General features: G+C 36.8%; 1 protein-coding gene across 3 annotated transcripts in view; it reads right to left on the reverse strand.

Moving 5' to 3' along the window:
• Nucleotides 1–1296: 1296 nt before the first annotated feature.
• SEPTIN7 (septin 7) overlaps nt 1297–15917 on the reverse strand; it is a 70592-nt gene continuing 55971 nt past the window's right edge. For 2 of the 3 annotated variants that reach the window (XM_031063333.1, XM_005428661.2), the window contains exons 8-13: nt 15068–15164; nt 12991–13042; nt 11961–12086; nt 5550–5685; nt 2847–2986; nt 1297–2317 (exon numbers count right to left, since the gene is read on the reverse strand). In XM_031063333.1, the coding sequence (XP_030919193.1) occupies nt 2278–2317; nt 2847–2986; nt 5550–5685; nt 11961–12086; nt 12991–13042; nt 15068–15164 (591 nt within the window). In that variant the 3' untranslated portion in view covers nt 1297–2277. Of the gene's footprint in view, nt 2318–2846; nt 2987–5549; nt 5686–7954; nt 7976–11960; nt 12087–12990; nt 13043–15067; nt 15165–15917 lie in introns of all 3 variants that reach the window. The other variant, XM_031063332.1, reaches the window with a different exon arrangement.

The following is a 15917-nucleotide window of genomic DNA, read 5'->3' on the forward strand; positions in this document are numbered from 1 at the left end:
AAGCCTTAGTGCAGCCCAAACTCACCATGAAAAGCCAAAGCATTTAAAAAAAAAGCTGAGGTGACAGAAGTCTTCCCCAAAAGGGCAATATTCTACTTCAGAAGAGAACTCCAAACACATATACAAATACAAATGCCGTGTAATAATTACATTGCCTAGAGAAGCTGTGGATGCTCCATCCCTGGCAGTGTTCAAGGCCAGGCTGGATGGGGTTTTGAGCACCCTGGTATAGTGGAAGGTATCCCTGTCCATGATGTGGGAGCTGGAACTAAACTTACAGAACCCTTCCGACCCAAACCATTTTATGATTCTGTGATTAATACAACAGTTCTAACGAGCTTATACAAGTTTCTGATCACCCTGAGTGAGTGTGAGAGGCTAGAGTGTAACAATGAGGAGAATGAAGACCAGCACAGTGAAACCAAGTTTCTTGATGAATGACATCTCTACTTCAGAGCAAATGGGGATGCTAAAGTACCAGCATATACCCACATAGAATGCATCCTCAGTTTTGATGAATCCAGAAAGCAGTTCAGAATTCTGTCCTATATGGTAACTGTTGCCTGGTTATTAAATTATTCAATTTACTGAATTAAAGTGAAACTTGAGGGGCAGATGCAGGCAGTGTACATCCTCTGAGACTCATCACAGACCAGATTTTGCAATTCTATTTACTTGCAAGGGAAAGAAATGCCCACTTATTGATACTCAGTGTCTTCTCTGAAAAAGAGACAGGCAGAATATCTGAAATGAGTTACAAGCGGCCTTTATGCAGGCTACTGAAATGCAATTTCTTTGAGAAGCTACCTGAATAAATCATATTTCTGTAATCATAACTCATGTAAAAAAATGAGCAGAAACAGAGTGATAACAGGGATAATACAGGGAACATCTGCAAAAAAATGAGATATTCTTCATTATTCCATAGTCAAATAGACATAAGAAATCCCCATCAATTTTTAACAACTTACAAATGTGTTGTTTCCCACCCATCCACTAGATCCTCCTAAAAGCTTGCAGAAGGCAGTAAGGACAGCAGGAAAAGCTGGACTGCCAGAAGGGGAGCTGGTGGGACACAGCACAGGGCGTGCAGGCACTTGGTGCCCTCTCCTGGGCACGTCAGAAAGATCCTTGTTTAGCCAATTCAGAGCATGGCCATGGAAAATGGGGTCTTCTACATCTTAAACTGATTCCTCAGATGGAATAAAAGGCACAGGTCAATCAGAGAGAAAGTTCACACATTTCCAGAGAAGTACTCAGCTGTTCAACTCCATTACAACTCCTGACACAGCAGCGTGTTACATCACAACATTGTTTATTATGTAACTTTTTACAATACAAACAAAAATACAGAAATGCAGTATATGAATACAGCTAAATGCAAAATGGTGATGTTTTTCTCGAGGCCATATTCCCATTTCTAGTAAAATAAAGAAAGACTGCACACAGGTAGAAACAGGTTGGTAGTTAACTCCACAATTTTGCCTAGAAATGACCTATAAATGCGTTTTCCTGCTACTTACCATAAAATGTAAAAAGGGAGTTAAAGGAAAGTTTTACTCACTGGTTCCTACCATATGAAAGAAGCTATATTCTATTTAGGAGGGCCAATATATGGAAAAATATCTAAATTAAATGTTATTACAAAAAATGAAGCAGTAATGAGATCCTTCTGGCTAAAGAAGTTACTAAATGAGAATAGCATATATTTAAAGAATCCAAAACATAAAAGGGTTGTTATAAAAAGCTTAGGTGCACTGTAAGCTTACAACTTTTGTTTTTCCATGTGTCCTTTTAAACAATGGAAGTGTCAAAAATAGGGTCAACTGTGTTAGACTAAATTACATTATTGTATATGCTGCACTGAATGGAATTTTTATTATAATAATAGAGAAGCATTGTTTGCATCATATTATGGCAATTTATCCTCACTAAAAACCGTCTAGAGTCCTGCATTTTTTGATATCCCGTAAACCGTTAAACCACCAGAACATGATTGTACAACAGTAAAATGTTTTCTTTTGCATTAAAATGACACCTGTTTTAAAAAAAAGAATGAAAAAAGGTACTTAGAGCTGTTATTTTTCCAAGTACACAACACCCTAGACAATTCAAGGCATCTCATTCTCCATCAAAATTAACAAAAATTTGTCATGCTGTTAAATCCATTACTATGGATACGACTGGTGCAAAATTGGTCAAACGGATCCAACAAACACTGATGTCCAGGCTGGCATATTGGCAACTAATACATAACTGGTGGTCAAAATGATGCATTTAAAATATCTTCCCTTTCTTCTTATTCTTTTCCAAGGTTCTAAAATGACATTAAAAAAAAAGTTTGTTAAATAATGCATACATGCTCTGATTTAAAAAAAAAAATTATATACACCTTTTAAAAAAGGCATTTAATAAGGCTTTTGCTAGTTACAACACAATGGATGAAACTTACTGAGTACACAGTACTTGTACTGTGTGAATCAAGCAGCACAGTTATCAGATTCCCCTCCCAAGGACTGAGGGAATTAAACATTTTAATTCTCAGAACTTTAATTCCTCATCCCCCCACAAGTCTTGATGCAATCTATCAATATAAACTTTTTTTTTTTTTACACAGATATATTTATGTGTGGGTACCATGTTTTTGCAGGCTAAACCCTGTTTTAGAAGCTAATAATTTTCCCACTGTTGCTAAAATATGGTCATTTACAACTAAAAGAAGTTCAAGATTTTTCTTGGCTTTTAAGTGACACCTCCATAGTGGTCAACAACCATGGATAGACCATTACTGTCTCAGAAAGCTACAGAACTTTTACAATGAACGGCAGGACCAGACCCCAATTTACCTGGAAGAATTCTGTTGTTCCAAAATACGTTGTTGAGCCTCCCAGTTCGCTTTCTCATCCTCAAACTGACGACGCTTTTCCTCCAATTCTTTGTGCTGTGCCTCCAAATTCTTTTTCATTTGCTCATGGCGTCGCTGCAGCTGTAGAAGATCATGAACAGAGTCAGTAGATGCAGAAAACACAGCGACTTTCGGAGCTAACAAACATCAGCAACTAAACTTACTAATGCAACAAAATTATGTGTTCTATTTTTCTTCAGAGAAAGTAGCTCAGACTAAAAACTCTAAGGTGATAGGTACTGTCAGTAACAGAAACCAAAAGGTAATTAATCCCACAGCTTCATTTTACAGTTAACAGAAAATGCCCCAAATGCCACCCAGTTTACAAACAGGATTTGTAAGCAGCTATGTTTGGCAAATAAAAGGAAATTAAAAGATACTTTGGTATTTGACGCAAACTCTAAGCAGCAAATTGCACAGCATTTGAGTATCACTAATGCATAAAGGAGCAACATCTTTGACTTTCTGTGGGGGCAAAAAAACCTCCAAAATATGGATTTCATCCTATAGCATTAAGTATATTGTGGATCTATTTGGAAAAAAAAATATTAAGTGGATTAATTTATTCACTAATTAAATGAATTAGTATTATTGAGGAAGTGGAATTGTCTACATTCCAAAAGAGAGTAAGAATTCTCTCCTGCAATCAAATCAGACTGATAATCAAATGTGTTGTATGTAAGGATGGAAATACTTGTGAGGAGAAGTGATTCCTTTCATGTGGTATAGTGCTTTTTTGAATTAAATCATAGAATGGTATGAGCTGGAAGGGACCTTAAAAGATCATCTAATTCCATTCCTCCTGCCAAGGGGCAGGGACTTGGACGCTCAAAATCCCATCCAGCCTGGCCTTGAACATGTCCAGGGTTGGGGTTCCCACAACTTCTCTGGACAACCTGTTCCAGTGCCTCATCACACTCATAATGACGAACTTTCCTCCTAATATCTGATCTAAAAGTACTTTCTTTCAGTTTAGAGCCATTCCCCTTGTCCTGTCACTCCATACCCCTGCAAATAGTCCCTCTCCATCTTTCTCGTTGGGTCCCTTCAATACTGGAAGGCCACAATTAGGCCACCATGAAGCCTCCTCTTTTCTAGGCTGAACAATCCCAATTCTCTTGGGCCTCCACTCATGCAAGAGCTGCTCCACCCCTCTAATTGTCTTGGTGGCCTCCTCTGGACTCACTCCATAAGTCCCATGTCCTTCCTGTGCTGGCATCCCAGAGCTGATGCAGCCCTGCAGGTGGGGTCTCACCACAGAGAAGTAGAATCCCCTCCCTCAACCTGATGTCCACACTTCAGAGAAAGTGATATAAAACTCCCTCTTTCCTTACTCTCTTGCATAAACCTGGTTTACACAGCTCTTGAAAACCTATTTCCTTTTACACGTTTTTATGTGGCACTGTCTGTTGCTTACTTTTCTACATTTACATAAATACAACAGAAGTCTACAAAGCCATGAATGATGAAGAAAAAAGAAGAATGAATTGCAATGAGCATAAAAAACTGGTATCACAGGATGCACTCAGTCAAAAAGTCACGAGATAGTACATGAAAACCAGAAGTATTTTTGTATTTCACATAACAAGGAAAACGTGGCCACCAGAAGTATTAAAGGGTTCAAAAAGATTAAAGACAGAAATTTAAAGAAGGATAAATCAAGTGGTTACAAAAACCATGATCCAGATAGAACATACAGCCTTAAAATCCTCAAACTGCTGACCGGCATATCTTACTACTTACTATTCATATCCCTATCTATTCAGTTCTCAAAAAAAAAATCTAGATTAATTTTTTTCCTTTGAGTTAGTATGCCTTGGCACCTTACAGAGCGCCTAGGGCTGCCAAGCATTTCAACTACCCTTCCAAGTTTCCTCATTTTTCCTCAAATTTGGAGACAAACTTTCTTAAGGAACTTTGACAGTTCTGAACTTCTCTATTGGGCTTCTTGTGAGAAACTGCTTTCCCAAAACTTAAAAAATTACTTAATTTTTTACTTTTACTTCAGAAGTTTTAAGTAAAACTTCTAATTATAATAGTCCCTTAAAAAGATAATTTTCAGAGCCCCTTGAAGCCTGTAAAAAACTGGTTTCACTGTGAGGACTTCACCTGGAGATGACAGAAATTAGAGTTAAGTATCCATAAAATTTGTTCAAATGGTACCAGAACACTGACAAAAACAAATCCCTGACTCTTCCTTAGCCTAGTAATTCTCATTTAGGTGAGATGCCTATAGGCATTGTGTCCAATTCCTGAAATGCTTTTTCAATACACACAACAAATGATCATTATTGCATTAGCTTATGTAAGCCATAAAAGTCTCAATAACTTTTAAAATCACATGGAAGAATAAGCACAAAATATTCCAAAGAAAAGGGAGAAGAAGAGGGTAAGGAAGTTATGGAGTATTTTAACATGTTATGACTGAAAATAAAAATAGAATGCATGTGAACATTAAATTCCATTTTAAGTTTAGATTTATACCATTTCAGCAAAGGCAACGAGCTGAGGAACAAGAATGGTGTTGTCTTTACACATATAAACCAACTAAGGAATCAATTATGTTGCAAAGTCTTGGCAAAAAGTCCCACCTCTACACTTGTTCAGCCTCAAGTTATATTGGTGTTTAAAACATTTTGATTACCTCAGCTTCAGAGTCCTTCAGTTTTTGAACTTTTTCTTTGACTTTCATCTCAAACACCTGTTCCATTTCCATTTCCATTTTCTTCATTTTGGCTACATGCTCCCTCCTTTCCTCCTCCATCTGTGCCAACGGGCTCCTGCCACAAATCCAGAAGAAGCAGTTAGCTAGTAAGAACTTTTTCCCTGTCTGTTACATTAGGACATCTGGAAAAGGCAAGATAAAAATGCTGAAGCAGTAACATAAACACACTGCTGTAGGCACTGCTAGCTTAAATTCAATTTACATTATTATATTAACTGTTTAGATAAGCTTTACTCAAAAAGATATTTCATACAATATCTTTTCCTCCCCCACAATTGATTTATACTATATTTAAGTTAACAGAAACTCTTGACTTTCTATAGGTAGAACCACCTGGTCATGGGAAGAGAGGAAATGTTAAAACAAGAAAAAGAAAATTAGCATCTTCCAAGTGATCTTCAGCCATCTTTTTCTTCCCCATAATTCAAATATATAAAAAAATTAATGGATATAATAAGAAAATTAGGAGCACTACAGACTAAAGTTCTATTTTCTCTCTAAATCTTCATTGTCCCCAGGTGAGCCCAAGAGACACTTAACATTGCAACTGTGTTGAATGCTCTGGTCATAGTTTTAAAGAGAGATCAGATTTGAAAAAAAGGTCTGGGCAACTGAACATCAATATTTTGAAGTGTTAGTTGGAAGGTATTCCTTTAGAAAGCTATTAATAAACGCAATGTACAAAATTAATGTACATTATTTTTATTTTTTCCATATACTTTATGGTATACTTTCCTAGATTGTACTGAATTTTTAAAGCTGTATAAGCCTGCTATCCATGTTATGGTGATATGGGTTTTAAATAGTAAGTTTCACTGTAAACATATAATAAAACAGGATGATTGAGAGCTAGTGATGATTGCTACAGAGTTTTGTTAAGACTCTGCTGTTCCACAAAGAGCAATCAAACCAAATCACTGGCCTTTTATTTCAGTTTTGAGTATCTATGGCTTAAAAGGACCAAATTTTAACTATTGTGTTGGTGAAAATGAAGAACTGATTATATTTGGAATTGTTACAATCAATCCGCAGAGGACATCTAATCTATATATTAAACTGAATCTGAATTAATAGCTGCAATGCTTGGACTTGTGAGTAAAATGCTGTTTAATATACAGAACTGAAACTGATCTTCAGTTTAATTTTTACTTTAGTCCTTCAAAAGGCCAACTGCTAGCAATCTTTTACAAGGAAAAAAATAATGGTTAAACACAGGTGAGGTAAAATAATGCAGAAAATACTAAAGAAGTTAAAGAAGAGGTGAGTAGCAGTACTTGTGGAAGCTAAGCAGCTGTCAAAACAATACTATTTTCTTCTAGAGATGTAAAGTTCTCAAATGCATCTGCTCTTCAAAAGTTAATCTACAAAGTAGAATAAATATTGAGGAATCATTGCTGCAGTTTTAACTTGAAAGGGGTGCAGAACTGTCCTTTGATTGAAAACTTAGTAAATCCAATGGGGATGCCATGCAAGCTGTATTTGAGAAAGTGGTAAAAATCAGTCTGCACAGAAAATCTGATTAACTGACAAATGAGCATTTACAGCTGAGAGCTTTACAACATAGGTCACAACTGTTTTTATTAGGTCCTAAGTATGTGACACGGGTAAAAGCACATCACTCTGTATTTCAAGACAAAATGATACAAGGAATTTAAACAAAAACAAACAAACAAAAAAATCAGACACAAACACAAAAAAAAATGAGCTGAAGGGGAAAAAAAACCACAAACCACTAAACAAAGATGTAAAACATTTAACTGATTTCAGAGGACATGTGGTCTAATAACAGTCCTCTAAGTTATTCTGCAAAATGTAAAAATTATTCTAGATATGTGCAAAATAGAATCTCTGCAAGCAGGTAATGAGATAAAATCATGGTCAGAAATTATTAAAGTTACTAAATCCCCAATTCAATGAAGAATTATAAATTTACAGGTAAGGATAAAAATTCCACTAATTCTCTATAAGCATCTGTATAAAGACGATTCAGCCATGGATAGAAACTGGGGGAATTCCATAATTTATGCTCTTCTACTAATTTTTGAAATTTGAACAAATTTGACTTGAATCTTAGCCAAAAGGTTTCTAAAGAGGATGGGTTTTTATAGTGGTACCTGTCACTGTAAGCATTTATAAATGCCTAAAATTTACAGTAGCACTGCCTTAGGAAAAAAAACCAAACCAACTGCTAGTGGAAAAAAACAATGCCAAGAGCAGGATACCAGGAAACTGTTTTAAATTTGAAACATCAAACAGTGAAATCCTTTTTGTGTTTACAGAATTTTTGTCTTAAGTTTTTTGGAAAAATTTAAATCACCACTTACATGCCTTCAACTGTGTCAAATCTAAAAAACAAAAAATACAGAGGCTTAGCTTAGCATGCTTAAATAAAACCACAAAACCAAAAAGCAATAATTTAAAAAAGTAAATTCAATATTATTAGATTCCTAAAGCTAATGATGTGCTCCCCAAAAGCAGATTTTTCATACTAAAAGGAAGAAATTGTTAGTTAAAGCTTGTTATATTTATTTCAAATTCAGTTAGTTGATCACTACATCATGTCAATATTAACGCAGGTTTGATGTGCAGATGCTTTCAGGAACAATTTTCCTACAACATCTATGCTTTTAAAAAGATTTAAAATATTTTAGTGACACGAACCACCACTTGCTCTATACAAGTTTTCGGAAACCCCTGCCACCTGGAGGCTTATCTCCTCGGTTAGAATTTGTCAGCTAGCAGAGAGCCGTGTATGGAGCAGCCGGGAATGTTCTGACACTGCAGGAAGAGCACTTGGCTCCCACGGCCACCAGAGGTCTCAGCGGCTGCAGCGTCACCTCTCCCGGGCCCCGGGATGCTGCAGCCAGCGCGCCCCGGCTCAGCGGAAAAGGGGCTGAAAACAGGCTCTGATCTCACCATCCTCTCACATGGGCTCCAGGGCACTGGGGCTGTTTCACAGAACCCGCCAACAATACAGGCAAGAGGAGCTGGAAGTGGCCAGGCTGAGCAGTAACAGGAACTCGAGCATTGTGTATTTTGTTACCCTGCATAAGACCCATCTTTATGACGTACAATATGATTTTCAATAAAAATAAGATTTTACTTTTAAATTCACTGAAGATAGCAGCTTCATACAGCAAACCAAAAAGATTTCTCTAATTACAACATCTGAATTTCAGAGCAAATGCCAATTTTCTCACATGTCACATAGTACACATGTGAAACTACAATTACCACATGATTTAAAGAGACAAGGTATCTACATATCTGAAGACTACCTTGACATTTTATTTTATTTTTTTAATGGTTAGGATGCTATTGAAAATTTGACAAAGCAGGCTAATCTTAAAACACAAAAAACCCCTCCATAACCATGGAAAATGCATGCTTTGGATTGCTCCTAAGTTAACAGGTTACTTACAGAACAGTCAAGTTTCACCAAAGCAGAGTTAAAATTATTAACTGGACAGAAAAATGCTTCAGTTAATCTGCACAGTATTATTAAAACTTGTAGCACATACTTCTATTTGTTTTCACATGAGCATTTTTGTCTAAAGAAATATGTTAACAGCTGCATGAAAAACTGAGATCTCCTAGGATCATAAAAATACAGCTGTTTTAAAGCTACAAAAGGTCAGTCCAACAGCTCCAACAGCTGCCAGCAGGAGATACTTTTGGAAAAGTACAAGCACCACTGCATGTCTCCTGGTATGTCTGCCCCCCCAGTCTCTCAAAAACCAGCAGCTTAGGAGTTTCCAGAGCCAGGGGGTGTTTCTGTGTTTAACCATATGCTTGTAATACCACCAGACAGCATTAGAGCACGTCTCCATTCTCACACAGAGATACAGGATCTGTCTCCCATGCAAGCATCGATATTGCCCCAATTTGAGGCACAGACACTTCTTTCAAAAGGCCAGCAGGCAAGCAAAAAATTCCTAAGGGGAGGCAGAGATAAACTGTTAATATCTGTTCCTCCCCCTCAGTTTCCAGGAGGCACATGGTTATTAGGAAGATTCCTTCTATGCTGCTTCAACTATACTAGATTAAAAAACCAAAAGCTACAAAACACACTGAAGTAAAAAATGCATGTTTAAAGCTTTAAAAAACCCCAACAAACTGCAACTCAACATATGGTTAAGGTAAAAACAGAAAAATAGCATCAGCTGCTTCATAACCAGCACATGAATTCAAGAATTTCATGTATTTACTTATTAAGTCACCCTATGTTCTGGGGAACAAACTCTTACAAAAGTTCAAAACAGTCTTTTTAAGTTTGCAATAGACTTTGCCATCTTTCAGATGGCTGAATCAAACTGCAATTATTTACTCATTCTCTTGAACAAAAAAAACCCTGACAGCAAAGAGCACCAATTGTATTTATTAATCTCTGAGGTGCAGTACTGCAGCGCTCCAAGCAACGAGATTTCTAAAGGAGAAAATAGTTCCAGAAGGCACATTCACCTGGAAATATTCAGGTGGGACAGCACAGTGATGTGAAGTAACAGGAGGGGCAAAGTGAGCATGCTTCAGAAAGCAAAGTAATTCCAGACCCTCGTAGTGTATGTAGGTTCTGGCTCAAAAACAAGTATCAGGAATGCTATCAGAAACTGAGTGGGGTGGAGGGGTGAATGAAGGTCACAAAGAGTTCTGAAACCTACTCATAGACGTATTTTTGTATAAAGTAACATCTTATTGTGTCTGCTATATGGGAACAAAAAATAATTTTAAATACTGACTCTGTTATTTTTAAGAATGCAGAATAACCAGTCCTCTTACATGGATGAGGTAACAGACTGAGTTTGTAGGTGGAGACTAACACAAATCTAAGCAGGCACAAAACGAAAATGGTAAAAGTGCTGTCACTAAAATTCAGATTTTCCAAAATCTAAGAAAAACATACTAAGATTTCGGAAGGTATATAAGAAATCCCAGTATTTAACAACACACAGAGAAAAATGTAAACAAGTTCCTTTGATAGTCCAAATAACAGTGGCGGGGAGGGAAGTTTCACTTTTCAGTACAGTAATAGCAAATAATAATACAGTGCACTCAGAAGCCTTGAGTTACAAGTCAGGGATAATATGATGGCAGGAATGTGACAGTGAGAAGAAGTAACCACAGTGTTATGGACACATATATTTGAAAACTAGTATTTTTAAGACTTGACCTCATTAGAAACGCTACTTAAGTGCAAGTACACTTCTGAAGAGCTGCTCTAACCGACATAAACTATTACATTTTTTGTCAATGCTGAGCAGGGAAGTCTCATGTAGACTCGCACTAGATGAAAATAGATCACGTCCATTTAAATCATTCCCTCACAACTTTTAAAGCATTAAGAGAGTGTAGAATAGACGTTTCTTTAGTGAAAAATGGTTTTGTAGCTGTCATATGGATGCAAACAGCAGGTATTTCCAACTATTTTCAGGGATCTTTTTCAGGAAGAACAGCTGTACCTTTGCATACCATTAGCTGAAAAGAACAGTATCCTATATTTAATTGAGAAATTTGTACTTAAATATAGTACCAAATAAGAGCACCATTAATTAATAATTATTTAATCACAAATTACTCTTGATGCAGTTACTACATGCAGAGCAGAATATGTGAATGTAGCTATTCTCAAATAGCATTATACAATTCAGTATACAGTAGAGCCTACTTTTAAATCTTTGACTAACTTCATCTGGTTGGCAAATAACTTCTTGTCAGAGGTAATAAAAATTAGTTTGAAAAAACAGCTACAAAAGCCCCCAAACACTGCATTGCAACTCCCTTCTCACAAAAGATAATGATGTTGCAATAATTCCCCTGCCATGATAATCAGCCATATGATTTGCTAGAGCAGCATTTCAAAGATGACAGACAGCAGGTCTGCTTTTTCAGAGTTTCTAAATAAATATTAACCCATTCTTCTCAAAAACTTCCCTGACACAATAGTATTGATCATTCACGCAGAAGAACCAAAAATTCCACAAGTAACACATAAACCAAAATAGAAACTAATGTACAAGAACTTTGCAGTATCAGTGAAATAAAACTCTGAGTAAATGTAACAATTCTCTTCAAAACTGAATCTACTATTTAGCATGTTCAGTGAAACTAATGTCAATCTTAGTGAAAGAGGAAAAAACCCCCAAATTACAAGTAAATAAGAGGCTGTCCCTTTTCAGACAGAACTGACTGAAGGTTATATACATACAAACCCACCAGCACCCCTCCCCAAGAAACTCAAAACCGAAAATACCACCACACATTCACAAAACCAGTGAACCAAAAAAAAGGAAAGTAAAAAGATTTAAGTGCAATACAGCCTTAACAGGAACTTACTTTGTTAGCTGCCCTTTATTTTTGTTGTTGTCAACACCGTTGTATGTAACAGCTGCCAGTTTTCTGCTTCTGTAGTTCTCATAATGTACATTGTTAGTAACATCCTTCAGGTCCTGCATATGAGTTCTGTCAATAAGTGTAATTTATCAGCTTAGTGCACAAATACAAAATACTATCTGAAAAATCAGTCCCTGTTCATTTTGCAGATTGACTTGAATTAAATTATATCCCTCCATTAATGTCCCGTTTCCCACAATATTTTTACTCTACCATTTAAACTGGAGCTCTCAAGACAGCAGAGACAAAGAAATACCAGGTTATTTTGCACCAAACTATCTAAAGCCTTCAATATTCCATACACTAACTTACAGGACCAGTCTTTGGAAAGTTTGAGCTCTGTAGATAAACTTGCAGGTATTTGATAGGCAGATACGAAATGTGTATACTACTATTGTAGTAGGTGAGAAAAAGCATTTCAGGCAAGAAACAACAAGCCAAAACTTCCTAGTTTCTATCTTTTAATTCTACAAAAGCTAAACTTAAGTTCAAGACTAAGCTGAAAGCATTCACTTCTTTTCCTAATTTTTCATTGTTAGCCAGGAGAAAAGCAAAGCTTAGGAATCAAACTAACAGCTTTTACAGCAGATGTCACCTAGTGGACTGCTGGGAGCACAGGACTCAGCACCTAACACAACAAAGCACAGGCAGTCTTGTTTTAGGTAAATTTTCAGTGCTAAAGTTCTTAGAAAATGCTTACAACTACGTACACATCAGCACTAAGAGATAACTCAGGCTCCTATGGACTAGTAACAAGTAACAGAAAAAGTAAACAAAAAAAATTCACTACCAACACCACTGCTTGCTAAGTATGTGGTTAAACAAGTTATCACAAAATGTAAGATAACTGTTTACAATTAAAAATATGGGAATTCATATGAACTCACTATCTCAAATTCCTTTTTCTCCAATATATGACTTCCCAATCTCTCAGATATACCAGAAAACTCAATGTTACCTATCAGTTACTCACCTTATCAACATGTTCCTCAGAATTGTGAAGTCACAGTGTTCACCATTTTCAACTGCAAGAAGAAGTAAGCTTTTGTTGAGATGTCAACCAAAATCTGTGCTTTACACAGAGGTAAAATGTCACCCATCTACATTCATTCCAACAACAAATTACTGCCACAGCCTTTCCTTACTCAAACAACATGTGTTAGCAGAAGGAAAGCATTAACATAACTGTAATAATGTGTCTTACTACCAGAGTTCCTATGCTCCCCTAAGCCATACTGGCAAACTGTACTGAGTCAGTGCAGCAGAATAAACCACCACAACAGAAGCACCGTTTTGTCAGTTTAACTGTTTCATCCTTTGGCTGCCTCACAGCACAGTTGTGTAAGGATCAGACACTAAGGGAAGACTTCAGTCTAGATCCAGCTATATCCAAAAACCTTTAAAAGACAGACTCAACCTGTTTGTCCCTGCCAAACAAGTTGCAGAAGTCTCCATTTTAATTTTAATATGGATTTAGTTCTTCATTACTGAAGCAAAGGAAGGTTGTGTACTGAATTTGATGCATCAACCTACAGATCAAGAAAGAGCTGGCAGCTGTCATTATGATGTCACTATAGATGCCACCTATTCCACTGTGCCCATCACCCCACTAAAGTAGAAGAGGCTGATGCTTGTGAGTGGCATTTCCCTGAGAGATCGTGCAATGACACTGGAGGAAAATGCACACTCCAGAACTCTCTGATGTGCAGACAGAGAAGGCAACACACAAAGCTCTTAGCACACACAAAAGAAAGGCACAGGGCAGGTTCCAGTGTGCCTCTGAAGTAAAGACAGACATTATCATGGCAAGGAGGGAAAAAACCAAGAAAGGAATTAAATAGCCCAAGTAAATTCAGTGAATCCTACAGAAAAATGCAGAACATTGCCACTTTGTGTGTTCATTCTTGTATCTGCACTCCTGCATTATTTTATTCCATGGTTTTACACAGACTGGTAAATTCCGCTCAGATGGTACATGAAGTCATACTCCCAAAAAAGCATCATCTCTGTCCTGACAGACTGAAAGCCACTCCAAAAGGCTCCTTTTAGTTAGGCTAGCTCTTCCTTTCCAAAAGTCATACCACTGTGAACATGAAACCTTTCAGAAATTTGTTTTAAAATAAAGAAAAGCAGCACAATTTTGCACATCTCCAAATGCCAACAGAAGAGCCTGAAATAAAGCTTGATCTTCTCTGATGCAGCTGGTTTTTACTTTCTGCCAAACCTCATTTCCTGCCAGACATGCACTTCAAAGTGCTACAGCATTCCTTTTTAAAGTATTGGTCCATACACTGCTTGTTGGCTGGGGTTTTTTTGTCTGTTTTACACTGCATCCAATTTATAGTCCATTGCCCTTGGAAGGCAGAAATAGTGAGGGAAAAAAAATTCCTCTTTATTCAATACATGCACACCAAAGGAACAAACTCAGTGATCATGGAAAAACAGTCTAATAGTGATTGCTTTACTACAGAGTGTGGTGCAAGTCATGCCATGTGGCATTTGAAATATATGAATGGCATTAAAGCACAAGAAATGGCTGCCAGAAGAACATGCAATCTTCACGTCTCTACAGCAGGAGAAAGTAAGTTTTAAACAAACTTAAAAAAAGAAGTACTCTATTCATTACCAGATACATTTCTGTTGCAACACCCCAGCATTTAAGACTCAGATGTTTTGGGGAAAATTTTATTTATGGCAATTGAACTGATCAAATTAATATTTATAATGTGAATGCTCTAGAAAGAAGAATTTAATACACAGGTTTTAGATGAAGATAATTAAGGTAAAAAAGCTAGAAAACAACTGTAATTGAAGTCACATCATTACCTGCAATAAATTACTACAGGTTTTACAATTTCTCACTGAGGCTTCAAGAGAAATCTGCTAGCAAAGTTACATGTTGCTGAAACCTTCACCTTGTTCCAATATTGTCAGAATAACAAAATGGTATATTCAAAAGATCACTGAAATTAAGCATTTCAAACATTTCAAATACAGACTCATGTCTAGTAAGTTTTAAATGGATTTAAAAAATCACAAGAAAGCCTTACCTTCCGCAACACCCCATGGGTACTGCCTTCCTCTAACTCTCTTGCCATTGACTTCAATGATCGTATTACTACCTACCACAGCAAGAGGTAAACGGTCCTACAAGATAAAGTATGACTTTAAAAATCAAAATCTGCTGCCAGAAGATACTGAAAGCATGCCCATGTATCAGATTAACATAAGCTAGGTCAGTGCTCTAACACTGCAATGCAGCTAACCCAAAAGTGCAAGAATGGTGATGTTTATTGACCTCTGCCCAGTTTAATGACTTATATATACACACACTCCTGAATTCCTTATGCTGCTGCATTCTGGAAATCTAGTTAAGGAACAGACACTACTGCTATGCAAGAGGCAAACCATTTCCTATTTATGTAACTGCACAATTATTTACCAAGTCATATACCCGCTGGCTACAAGGGCTGTTACTTTGACTGGATCTTGTACCCAGTTTTCAAAGGTTTGGCAAAGAACTACGTCAAGTTCTTCTTTTCAGCTGAACTGAGAATGCCCCCAGTGTAACAAGCAACAAAGGAGCCAAGAGCAGCTTCAAGGGGCAGAAAGGGACAGAGTACTAAGCTCAGTATTTTGCACTTTTGTCTTTGCTTTTATTCTGCTCTTCTCTAGGCTTAGTACCAGAATATCTTCCATTTTTTGTCCTATTTGTGTTTATCTATCCTAGGAGATTTCCCCAGTAACAAAAAAATTTAAAAGCCCTTACAAGCTTTTACAGCTACTGAACAAACAGAAGCAAGGCTCAAGAAACATACACAAGATGGACTCCAACATGAAAGAACAAACTGAAAACATGAGTAAACTAAGAAAAAGCCTTTCAACAGCCTGACAGTCCTT

Source organism: Geospiza fortis, unplaced genomic scaffold (assembly GCF_000277835.1).
Source record: "Geospiza fortis unplaced genomic scaffold, GeoFor_1.0 scaffold255, whole genome shotgun sequence".
Classification (NCBI taxonomy): domain Eukaryota; kingdom Metazoa; phylum Chordata; class Aves; order Passeriformes; family Thraupidae; genus Geospiza; species Geospiza fortis.